We start from the raw sequence: 12395 nt of genomic DNA, 5'->3' as shown, positions 1-12395 counted from the left end.
CGTCAATCTCTGGCTTTTTCTTTGGTTTGTCTATCCATGGCTCTTCCTTTGGTTCGTCTATCTCTGGCTCTTCCTTTGGTTTGTCCATCTCTGGCTCTTCCTTTGGTTCGTCCATCTCTGGCTGTTCCTTTTGTTTGTCTATTTCTGCTCTTCCTTTGGTTCATCCATCTCTGGCTCTTCCTTTGGTTTGTCCATTTCTGGCTCTTCCTTTGGTTCGTCCATTTCTGGCTCTTCCTTTGGTTCGTCTATCTCTGGAGCTTCCTTTGGTTCGTCAGTCTCTGGTTCTTCCTTTGTTTCGTCTTTCTCTGGCTCTTCCTTTACTTTGTCCATCTCTGGCTCTTCCTTTGGTTCATCATTCCTTTGTTTTGCCCATCTCTTGCTCTTCATACCTGTCTGTATATGTTTGAACCATTGGTTCTGGTGTTTGAACTCTCACCTGCTTGTCTCTCTTTCAGTGAGGTGTCTCTAGAGGTTCCTTTCAAGCTGATGCATCCTAAACCAGACCCAGGTAATGACCCACACATCCTCACACCCTCAGATTGAACTAATCATTTAAGGGACCTGGACTTGGTTCTGATTCTGGTTTGCCTGCAGACACGACCTGTTCAAAATGTGTCTTGTTCAAATGCCATAGGGTCCCTGAATGCAGTGCCAAACCAGGTGATACATAAGTCTGGTCTGGTGAGGACAGTGCAGGACGGGGTGGAAACACAGTTGCACGACTGTGTGTGCGCACAAGTGTGTGCTTAATGTTATTGATCAGTTGTAATCCGGCAGTTTATCTTCAGGATGTGACATCTTTCTGTTTACATGATGGATTGTTGTCAGCAGGACACACCAACAAGCTGCTTAACGCACACACACACAGACACCAGTCTCAGCTGAAATAACGGATTAATGAATCAGCTGATCAGGTGTTTATTTTCATTTAGATCCCCATTGGCTGCATCCAACAACGGCTGCTAATCCTTCTGGGGTCTGGGAACAACCATCTGTGCACACACACATACATCAGTGCAGACTTAATATATGACGTGTCTACATACACATACGTACATGTGTGAAGATCCGTGTCTAATGTGTGTGCCTATGTGCAGATGCACATATTGTCATGTTGTCCTCATGCTTCCATGATGTTAATTAAACTAAATTATGTGAGTTGTCTCCTATATGTTGACATGTAATCTTTAAATGATAAAACTTTTACCAAACCCAAATCTAACAGTCTCTTCTCTTTGTCTTCATGTCCTCTGCTGTTTGAACATCAGTCAAGGACAGGTAAGATTTGACCACCTGACCCATCGGGAACCTAACTACTGTTAACATGACAAGAAGTAGGTATGCATCAGATTTCCTCCCCACTTCCTGTTGGCACACTTAAACTGAGGTACCTGAGGGTCCATCAGGAAGCTTTAGAGATCAGTCGTAAAACCATCTGTGGGGGAACTTGGTCCTGAGTGACAGTCCTCCAGACTTTCTGAAAATATTTGACTGCTTTCTTCACTCATAGTCCAGTTCTGGTTCCATGAACACTATAGACAGGAAGTGGAGAGAAAATGACCCAAAGATCAGCCAGATGGTCACAATGAGGATGAGGGTCAGTGACCCTGAGGAAAAACAAATAAGGGCTGACAGAAGGAGACAATGATGAAGAGATGAGGAAGAAGAGCAGATGAGGGAGGGCTGAATGGATGATGGATGAGTCAGGGTGGTAAGGGTGGAGTCGAGAGAAGGAGTCAGTCAAACAAATGAACAGAGTATAAGAAGGTTCACCAGGTGATGAGAGGTGTGGTTGATGCTCAAAATTAAGTCAGCTCATTAACTTTTACATCAAGGACCCGCCTCGGCAGTCCGTTTTAGTGATTCATTAAACACTCCTGCAGCAAGAGGGTATCCGAGTCGGGATGCAGCACTGATGCTGAATGAAAGGAATGAGTTTGGATGTTTGAAGAACTTGGCAGAAATGTCTTAGTGGCTAGTCTTCTCTTGAGGAGAGGCATTTGCTTCCAGTCTGAAATGGATGTATTCAGCCAGAGACCTGTAAGACCTGATGATGATGGTCCTTCCTCTTTGTGCTGCAGTGAACCTGATGACATGGTGTTTGAGGATTTCAAACGGGTCTACCTGAAGGGAGTGGTCTATGGGGACGATGAAGAGTCCCCAACCGAGGCATGAGCTACAAAGATGACCGCCACATCCAGAGCTGATGACATGCACAGTTTGCTTCTCCACCTGCTGATTGTGTTTGCGTCTCCGCTGTGTTGCCATAACAGCACCTGAGGAAGGATGACCGTCAGCCTGCAGGGGGCGCTGCAAGGAACCAGAGATCATAGAGTCCAGTTTTCTGCATCTTCACCATCAAGATGTGATGGATGTTTGATGAAGAAGCTAGGAGGCATGTTGTCAGGCTGTGTGTGGCTGATGCTCTGAATGTGCATGTGAGTGTGCATGTGCTGGCGGTGTTTCTGTCGTAGAGTCGGATGGATCCAGACGACCGCAGGTAGAATCATGTTCTTGATGTTGTAGTCCAGATGTTTGATGTTCCGTAGCTTCAGTCCAGAGCGTTAGAGGGACGGAGGTCAGAGCAGTTAAATAAACGTCCTGTGGACAAACCGACTGTGTCTGAGTTTCTGTTTCATATGTTTTTATTCATTAATATACAACATAAACCAAAAACAATTACTTACATATATGTCCAAAGACATTGTCAGGTACAAGCTTGTTCATATCATTAAATCAGATTTACATATTAAAAAAATTTAATAAATAACCAAAAATAAAAAAAGGGGGTAGGGGGGACTACAGTCTTTCAAAACAATCCAAGAAAGGCTGCCACTTTTTATCATTTCTTTTTCAAATGACCCATTTTTCCACTTTTAAGAATGACATAAGCTCACTAATCCACAGTGTGCTGGAAGGAGCTGCTGCCCATTTCCAGTTAAGAAGTGGCACTTAGCAATTAGAGGTAAAGGCCATTACTTCCATTTCTGTAGTAGAATATCGGGTATATTCTCTCGGCAGACAAAAAATACTAATATATGGCTCGATGTCAATATTTTTTGAAAGTGCTTTGGACACAACATAGAAATACATCTGCCAAAAATTTGTAAGGGCTGGACAAGAGAAAAACATGTGCATAAGATTGCAGGGTGAGCCTCCATATTTGTCATAAACATCTACTATATTAAAATATCTTTGCCAACTTTGTCTTTGAATAATGACACCTAAACACCACTTTAAATTCTATCAAGGTCAAACAAGGATTTTATGAATAGTCTGTAAAGCTGATTCCCACCATTGTTCCTCAAAAATAATCCTAATTCCTGCTCCCAAGTTTCTTTAATATTGATAGTTAAATAATCATAAGACTGGATTGATTCATAAACTTTGGAAATTAAAGACTTTTGTAAAGGATTAAGTTGCAAGAGTTCACTCCATGGCTGCTCGGGTGGGAGGCAAGGGAAGTTACCAAATAAGGGTTTTGCACAATTCCTGAAAATATCTAAAAAGATGAGAAGGTGGAAGATTATATTTAGTGGATAAATCAGTAAAAGAACAGAAGACCCCATCGCTATAGAGATCCTTAAAACGTTTAAGTCCTCTGTCCTGCCATAAAAAAAGTGTGGTCAGTAAATGGGGATTCAAACCGAGTATTTTTAAAGAGCGGAGTTAGAGTCGTGGGAGCAGTAAATTTAAACTGTTTCCTGAACTGAGACCATATCTTAAGTGTAGCTATTAGCACTGGGTTGTGGTCAAGGCCCGAGGGGTTTGTAATGTTTGGACCAGTTAATAGAGCAGAAAGAGATACTGAGGAACACGAATGAACCTCCAACTGACAACAAGGTCAAGTAGTTTGAACCAACACAACATTCTAGTTATGTTCGTGGCCCATTAGTAAAATTTCAAGTTTGGCAGAGAAAGGCAACCATAAAACTTGCAATTCTGAAGTGTTTTCAGGCTGACTCTGGACGTTTTTCCATCCTACAGAAAAAAAACGAATGAGTCTAGTGTCTTAAAGTAGCACTTTGGTAGGAATATAGACAAACACTGAAACAGAAACAAAATTTATGCAAATCTACCTTAAGCTCCGCTTAGAGGGGGGAGAAATTTTCCGAAAAAAAGAGATTTAAAGGATCTGGCTATGTTAACCCCCAAATACCCAAACCCAGTAGGACTCATTTTAAAAAGGAATGTCTGATTGGGAAAGCGGCGTTGCTAATTTATTTACAGGAAAACATTCACTCTTAGCCACGTTCACTTTATATCCTGAGAACAAACCAAATCTATGAAAAAATGAAACAATGGCAGGACCTGGTCTTACTGGATTTACAACATATAACAACAAATCATCAGCATATAATGCTAACTGAAACTCTGTGGGAGTCCTAGTAATGCCAGAACTTAAATAAATTGACAGGGGTTCTATTGCAAGCACAAACAACAAAGGAGATAAGGGACAGCCCTGTCTACAACCTCAATTTAAAGAAAAATAATCTGGAACTGTTAGTGATGATATTAGCACAAGGGGACATATAGAAGGCGTATCCATGATATAAAACTTTCACCCAAAGCAAATCTGGATAAAACCGAAAATAAATAACTCCATTCAACCTGATCAAAGGCCTTCTCAGCATCTGTTGAGATCACTACTTCAGGCACGGCTGATGTTTCTTTTGAGTAGTTAACATTAAACAACATACGGACATTCTAATAAAACTGTCGCCCCTTATTAAAACCAGTCTACTGTTTAGAAATAATTGTAGAAAGAACTTTTTCAAGCCGATGAGCTAAGGCAGGCATGTCAAACTGGTCCAGCAAAGGGCCGTGTGGCTGCAGGTTTTTGTTCCAACCAAGCAGCAGCACACCAGATTTGACTGATTCAATCAACTGATCTCAGTCTTCAGACAGCTGATTGGTCAAACTGTGTGCTCTTGGCTGGCTGGAACAAAAACCTGCAGCCACACGGCCCTTTGCTGGACCAGTTTGACATGCCTGAGCTAAGGCTTTTGAGAGAATCTTTCTATCCACGTTGATTAAAGAAATTGGCCTATAGGAAGTGCAAAGCTTGGGATCTTTGTCCTTCTTTATAGAGGCTTGGAACAAGCTTAGATTGAAATGCCTTAAAAAATTTGATCGGAAACTCGTCCAGTCCCGGAGCTTTATTATTTTCTAAGGCCAAATTTAGTTCAGAAACAGTCAGTGTGGAGTTTAATTGATTAATCAATTCAGAGCTTGTGGAGGGAAACTGAAGTTCCTCCATAAACTTATGCATATCTGATAGGTCTGATGGGAGTTCAGACCTATACAAAGATTCATAATAAGATGAGAAAACCGAATTTATAATATCCGGGTCCTCCTGATACATCTTTAATACGAGGTATAAAATGGGAAGCAGCTTCATGACACAACTGATGAGCTAATAACCTCCTAGATTCGTCACCATATTTGTAATATTTAGAGCGGGAGTTAAGTAACAAATATTCTGCCTCATTTGTTGTGATAAGATCTCACTCAGTTTGTAAGGCCACAAGACGCATTAAAAGATCATCTGATGGAGCGAATACTATCTGCTGGTCCAGTAATTCTAACGCAGATGAGAGCCTCTGGATGTTTGACAACCTTCATTTCCTGATATATGCAGAATATGAAATTATCTGACCACGTAAATAAGCTTCAAAGATTCCCACAAAAGTGCACTGGAGACCGGATCGGAATCAAATTGATTGAAGGCAACAAAATCATCTATTGCATTAACAATGAATTTATGAAATTTATTGTCTGATAACATTCATTCATTCTCTGAACCGCTTGGTCCGTTACAGGTCGCAGGTGAGCTGGAGCCTATCCCAGCATTAACAGGTGAGAGGCAGGTACACCTGGACAGGTCACCAGTCCATCGCAGGGCCAACACAAAGGGGACAAACGACCATTATAAACACACACACACTCCTAGGGAGAATTTAGAGTCATCAATTAACCTAACATGCATGTCTTTGGATGGGAAGCCAGAGAACCTGGAAAGAACCCACGTATACACGGGGAGAACATGCAAACTCCACACAGAAAGGCCACGCCCTCAAGGTTCGAACCAGTAACCTTCTTGCTGTGAGGCTGCGGTGCTAACCACCACACCACCGTGCAGCCCCGTCTGATAACAATAAAGTATTAAACCACCATTGTGTGTGATAAGGGGATCCCAAAGAAATGTGAACATCTAGAGACACAGGTGCATGATCTGAAACAATAATAAGATGATATATAACATCTACCACTTATTACAATAACTTAGCATCTACATAGAAATAATCTATACCAGAAAAAGTGTGATGCACGTGCGAATAAAAAGAGTATTGCCTACTGCTAGGGTTACGGACTCTCCAGGGGTCAACACTGCCATTACTTGACATAAAATTACAAAGAGTCTTGGCCATCAATGATTGATTTGAACCAGGTTTAGAGCAATCTAATTGAGGATCAATTACACAATTCATGTCCCCTTCAAAAACCATGACACAGTCACTCCGTAGGGGCAGAGTTCCAAACAATTTATTGATAAAATGAGGATTATCTAAATTAGGACCATATACATTGACTCATAGGACACAAACATGAGATCAAAAACCAAAACTATTAAGTATCCGCCTTCTTTGTCGGAAATAATATTGGTTGAGGTAAATGGAACAAATTTACCAATCAAAATAGCAACTCCTCTGACCTTAGAATTAAAACTAGAATGAAATACTTCAGTAATCCAAGGACACTTCAACTTAACTTGATTTTTAGTCCTCATATGGGTCTCCTGCATGTCAGGCTTCAAACGCTTCAAATGGGAGAACAATCAGCACCGCTTAACAGCACCCTAGACCTTTCATTTTCCAGCTAATCAAGCTTCCGTTTTCACTTCTAACATGAGCCATGGAAAATATAGGTTAAGAACCAAGAGGCAACCAAGTTAACAAATCCAAATCTGTTCAAGTGATTTCACAAAAACCTCAGCTTCGGCTGGTGATGTGATTTTCCTTGTGACGTCTCCTCTTGTAATCCGAAGACGAGCTGGATGTAACGTCCCAAATCTTATACCTGGAATATCTCTAAGTTGGCGTCGAACATCGTTGAAGGCTGCACGGGCTTTTGCTGTCTTTGCTGTAAGCTCCGGGGCGGCATGGCTCAGCAAGGTAGAGCGGTCATCTTGTAACCTGAGGGCTGCCGGTTCGATCCTCGGCCAAGTTGGGTTCATGTCGAAGTGTCCTTGGGCAAGACACAGAACCTCCTGATGAGTCGTGGTTGAGCGCCTTGCATGGCAGCTTCCGCCATCGGTGTGTGAATGTGATGTATGATGTAAAGCTTTGGGTATCGTTCCAGGTAAAGCGCTGTATAAATACGGAGCATTTACCATTAAAGATCAGGGAAGATGGATATTATTGAGTCCTTCACTCTGATCTTCTGCTGGACCCTGGTACGTCGTAAGGTATCGACACAATCTGCATGGTCCTGTAGATGTGCTATAATAGGACGGGGGCCTTCACCAGATTTTGGCTTGGATTGTAGGAATGGATGAGCACCGTCCATCACCGGCTCTTTTTCTAAATCCAAAGCGTCTTTAAGCAGAAGAGAACTTGTGTCCGCACTGACTGGGCCGTGCCCCTCAAGTAGCCCTATTATCCTAATGTTGTTACGGTGAGACCTCGCCTCCAAACCCTCACATTTGTTGTCAAGAATGACAATTTGAGTCGAAAGATTATCCACTATGTTTTTAAGGGAAACCACCTCATCAGTATCACATCCACCTCCGATTTAATAAAAGCTATTCTTGCACCAAATTCTGTTTTCACAGCTTGCAGCTCAGACTTTATCAAAGTTAAATTGTTCATCATCACCTTCTCTAATAATTCAGTCTTGAAGGCGGAAGAAGTTAAGCTCAAGGTGGTGGCAGCTCCCTCTGAGTGGTGATGTTCGACAGCAGGACTGTGCTGCGGCACAGATGCATCTCTCTTGTTGTAGCCGAGACAGCAGGCCTTGTTAGCTTAGCCGTCATGTTGCTCGTACTCTTTGGTTTTCCAGGCACATTGGGACACAATGTGATCCTGACAGGATTGTGGCGTTAAGCGTGAACAATAAAGTTTGTAAAAAGAAGAAAAAATAGAACAACCTTTCTGTAATTTTACAGATTTTTGCAGGAGCTCCAGCAAACATGTCTCACTCCATTAGTCACTAAACCAGAAGCCGAGTTTTATCCGTCTTCTGAGGCCTGCTGCAGCCCAGGACAGACTTGCTGTGTCCACGTTCAGAGGAGACCTCATCCTCAGACAAACCATCTGGATTCAATCATCTTCATGACATTTCTCCATTCAGTGTTCTTCACTTAGATCTGCTGCTACAGGTCGAAATATTGTTTAAAAACTGTTACATAAACACATTATAAAACGTAATAGTCCTGCAGTTGTTATTCTTTGCTGAATTAACCTACATTCCTCTCTGAGAGCCTCTGGTGAAGACCATGAGGGAATTTCGACCAAGCTGGTTCTGGAGCCAAGGCATAATAGCCAGGTGAGTGGTCCATCTGTGGGAGTCTAGATCAGTTTAAAAGGACCAGAGCAGGACAGTCAACTCCATGTTAACTTTCCCTGATGCTTCCTTCTTCCTTGTCCTCAAGGTTGCGTATTCAGTGGGTTTTTAGATGACATAATAATGCAGCACCGACTTGGCTTTTAGGATTTGCACTGTGATATTTTTTTCCTGGACTTTTGCACTAAACTTTGAATTGTTATGTATTTTGTTTTATTTGTTATTTTTGTAGCAGTTTGTTTAATTCAAAGCGTTTCAGTGTAACTTTGTTTTGTTTGTTAATAAAGAGACAAGAATTCGTACATTAGATACAAAATGTGTGTGATTGAGTTGTGTAGCTTCAGTGTCGCTAAGCATTTTTCCGTGTGGGGTGGGGGGGGCTCTATTTCAGTGTCGCGTGAACCCGTTTGGTTCTTTTTCCATGTGGAGTCAGGCAAGGACGCCCCCAAATGGTGGCCAGGGGTGGCCAGTGCCACCCTGAACAAAAAGCTGGCCACCCCAGAAAATATTGCATTTTTATTTTTATTTATTTATTTTTTTACAATTAACATGGCACAGCACATTTTGTTTATATTTGAATGTCAAACTATTTCAAAAGCTAATAAAAAAAAGTAAATAAAAAGTATTTTAATCAGGCGCACAGAGGGCACCTCACATCTAGGGTCCTACTGAAAGGGCCTTAGAGCGAGGCCACCAAAGCGGGAATATCAAAGAGCGATGTTGCCACTGGTAATAGAAAGGACACAATCAGCTCTACAAAAGACTTGTCAGTAAGTATATAATAAAACCACAAGTACTTCAGTTTAATGGTTTTCTGCCAGCTGTTGGTGGGGTTTAAATAATTACAGGGATGATGGCTAGCGCTAACATGTGGATGTAGATGACCTGGAATGAATGGCAATATAGTTACCGTTACATGCGCTAATGCTACGAAGCTAACGTTAGCCAATGTTCAGCAAATCAAGCCATTCATAAGTTAACGTTTGCACACGTTAGGTAGCTAATAACATTATTAACCTTATCTTCGTTAGATGGAGAACATTTCTAACAACCTTGTTAGCTGTCTGAATGCCACTGCCCAGGCAGCTAACATTATAAAGAATTTGCTATAATAGCGTCATGATTTAATTAGTCACTGTGTGCTAACATTATGTCATTTTGCAGACAATGAAGAGAAAGTCTTCCAAAGATATTACCTCCTTCTTCTCTAAGAGACAGACAGTTACAGGAGAGCAGCACAGGGCAAATGCTAGTCAGCCAGAGAAAGAATCAGAGAGAATGACACTGTGGCTACACCTGAAGGCAACTTAAGCCAACCGCAAATGTTTCCCTGACTTCTACGGACGCCAGTTATACTAGATTTATTTCTCAGAACAATATCACAGAGTTGATCGAATCCTAGACCTTTTCTTGGAGTATAACATTATCGTCCTTGTGCTTCTTCCATAACTGTTATTTGTTTATTACTCCAGCTTTAGCTATAGTGTAATGTTGAGAGTGTAGTGCTGTGTTGACTAGAATTTCTCTGGGGATGAATAGTAATAGTTAAAAATGATATCCTGGTGTTGTAATCTGGGGGCTGTAGTAACACTCGGAGACTAAATCATCTTATAGAAACAGCAGGCTCTGTTTATGATGATCAATGATGATGATCGGTTTAAATCCTATCTAACAGATAGAGAGTTCTTTGTTAGCATGAAGGAATCCTTGTCCAAGAGCTATAGACTAACCTGTGGTGTACCCCAAGGCTCAGTTTTAGGCCCCACCCTTTTTAATCTTTACATGCTTCCTCTTGGTGATGTCATCAGGAGACACGGCATAAATTTCCACAGCTATGCTGATGACACACAGTTATATGTTGCCGTGACTCCTGATGAGCACGGGCCCATTGATGCCTTGTTAGATTGTATTTTAGATATCAGAGGGTGGATGGCAGAAAACTTCTTGCAGCTCAACCAGGACAAAACAGAAGTTTTATTGATTGGACCTGAAGCTGAGAGAGAGAAACTGGAGGCCAAACTGAAAACAGTAGCACTCAACCATTTTAATCAAGTAAAAAACCTGGGAGTGATTTTAGATGCAGATCTCAGTTTTGAGCCGCATATTAAAAACATAACTAAGACTGCTTTTTATCACCTAAAGAACATCTCGCGCATCAGGCCGTTTCTCTCTCTCGAGCCAGTGCAGAGACACTGATTCATGCTTTTATCACATCAAGATTAGATTACTGCAATGCTCTTCTTTCTGGTCTTCCGAAGAAGTACCTGAACCAGCTGCAGCTTGTACAGAACGCAGCTGCACGTCTGTTGACAAAGACCAGAAAGAGGGCCCACATTACACCAATTTTAAAGTCTCTGCAATGGCTCCCCGTCAGCTTCAGAATTGATTTTAAGATTCTTTTATTGGTTTTTAAGTCTCTTAATGGTCTTAGCCCACCTTATTTATTTGATTTGCTTTTATCTTATGAACCCACTAGACCCCTCAGGTCCTCTGGTACTGGCCTTTTAACTGTTCCCAGAGTAAAAACAAAAACCCACGGCGAGTCCTCCTTTTATTTCTACAGCCCTCGTATGTGGAACAGCCTGCCTGAGGACGTGAGGGGAGCACCTAGTGTGGATATTTTTAAAAACAGACTCAAGACCCACCTTTTTAATTTAGCATTTTAATCATTACTTTTATTATTACTATTGTATTGATTCATTTCTTTATTCTTAACACACAGGCTGTATTCAGCTTCTATTTATTTATCATTTATGTATTTGTTTTATCATTCTGATTCTCTTATTTTATGGGTCTTAGCAATATTACTTTTATACCCAGGTTGGTTTTTAGATTGTCTTAGATTTAGTTTTACAGTGTTTTATCTCAATGTTTCCCCACATCACTAGACCCCAGAATTTACGACAGCGTTTCCTTGGTCCTTTTAACTTGCTTTTACCCTCTGTGATGTGTGTGTGTGTTTGACGGGGGGGGGGGGGGGCTTGCTGCTATTGGGTTGGGGTTCTGGGGGATTTTACTATCTGTAAAGCACCTTGAGTTGCTATTTGTATGTATGAAAGGTGCTATATAAATAAAGTTTGATTTGATTTGATTTGATTTGATCAATATCTTTTACAGTAGAGGGCTCAGAACAGCTGGATCCCAACCAGCCCAGGCCTCCAGGTATTGGACCTGCTCATGGACCAGCAGGTGAGGATGATGTTTTCCTGGTGGTAGAATTGATGTTTAGCAGATCAGTTCTGAAAGAAGGTGTTGTCATTATTATTTTTTTTATAATGACGGCTTTTCTCTGTTGTTCTAGACATGTCCCAGTTACGAGCAGATGGACCAAAACAGCCATATCTAAAGGTTTACCCTTGGACCGTGTACAACGACAGGAGACGGGGCTTCAACTACAAGTGGTTCTCCATTCATAAGTGGTTGGAGAATAATAATTTTCATGTTTACTGCTTGTTGGTCACACAGATCCCTGAGTGAGTGAGTGAGTAAATTTTTGCCCTCTTTTTGCCATTTTGTCCCTGTAATTTTGTCTTTGGTCACAAATATCGATGAAATAAACACATGAGAATGTAAATAAATGCAAATTGATAATAAATGTACAATCTAATGGAGAGAAGAGTCAGTGTGCTGATGTTCATTAAGGTTGTATGAGTAGTTCAACGCTGTAGTTGCCATATACATTGAGAGGAACAAGTCTGTTCAGATATGCCCAAAATGTCCCTCCCAATATGCCACTATGGGATAATATAATATTATTATATTACCCTATATGGCATGCCCCCAGACCCCCTAGCTGAATTTGGTCCCCCACCCACACAACCAAGGCTGTA

At 41.4% G+C, this 12395-nt stretch overlaps 1 protein-coding gene and 1 long non-coding RNA gene across 4 annotated transcripts in view; both read left to right on the top strand.

The window, feature by feature from the left end:
- Positions 1-2609, top strand: part of sagb (S-antigen; retina and pineal gland (arrestin) b) — a 38170-nt gene extending 35561 nt beyond the window's left edge. For 2 of the 3 annotated variants that reach the window (XM_041994229.1, XM_041994228.1), the window contains 3 exons: positions 456-508; positions 1269-1278; positions 2082-2609. In XM_041994229.1, coding sequence (XP_041850163.1) covers positions 456-508; positions 1269-1278; positions 2082-2175 — 157 coding nt within the window. In that variant the 3' untranslated portion in view covers positions 2176-2609. Of the gene's footprint in view, positions 1-455; positions 509-932; positions 1078-1268; positions 1279-2081 lie in introns of those variants that run through there. The other variant, XM_041994230.1, reaches the window with a different exon arrangement.
- Positions 2610-9310: 6701 nt separating this feature from the next.
- On the top strand, positions 9311-11985 carry LOC121645651. The gene is made up of 3 exons (XR_006011473.1): positions 9311-9335; positions 11683-11754; positions 11867-11985. It is a non-coding gene; the product is annotated as an uncharacterized LOC121645651 (long non-coding RNA).
- The last annotated feature ends 410 nt before the right edge of the window (positions 11986-12395 follow it).

Source organism: Melanotaenia boesemani, chromosome 9 (assembly GCF_017639745.1).
Source record: "Melanotaenia boesemani isolate fMelBoe1 chromosome 9, fMelBoe1.pri, whole genome shotgun sequence".
In the NCBI taxonomy this organism is placed as follows: domain Eukaryota; kingdom Metazoa; phylum Chordata; class Actinopteri; order Atheriniformes; family Melanotaeniidae; genus Melanotaenia; species Melanotaenia boesemani.
Note: the sequence above shows the minus strand (reverse complement) of the source record. Positions and strands in the feature narration are given on the sequence as shown.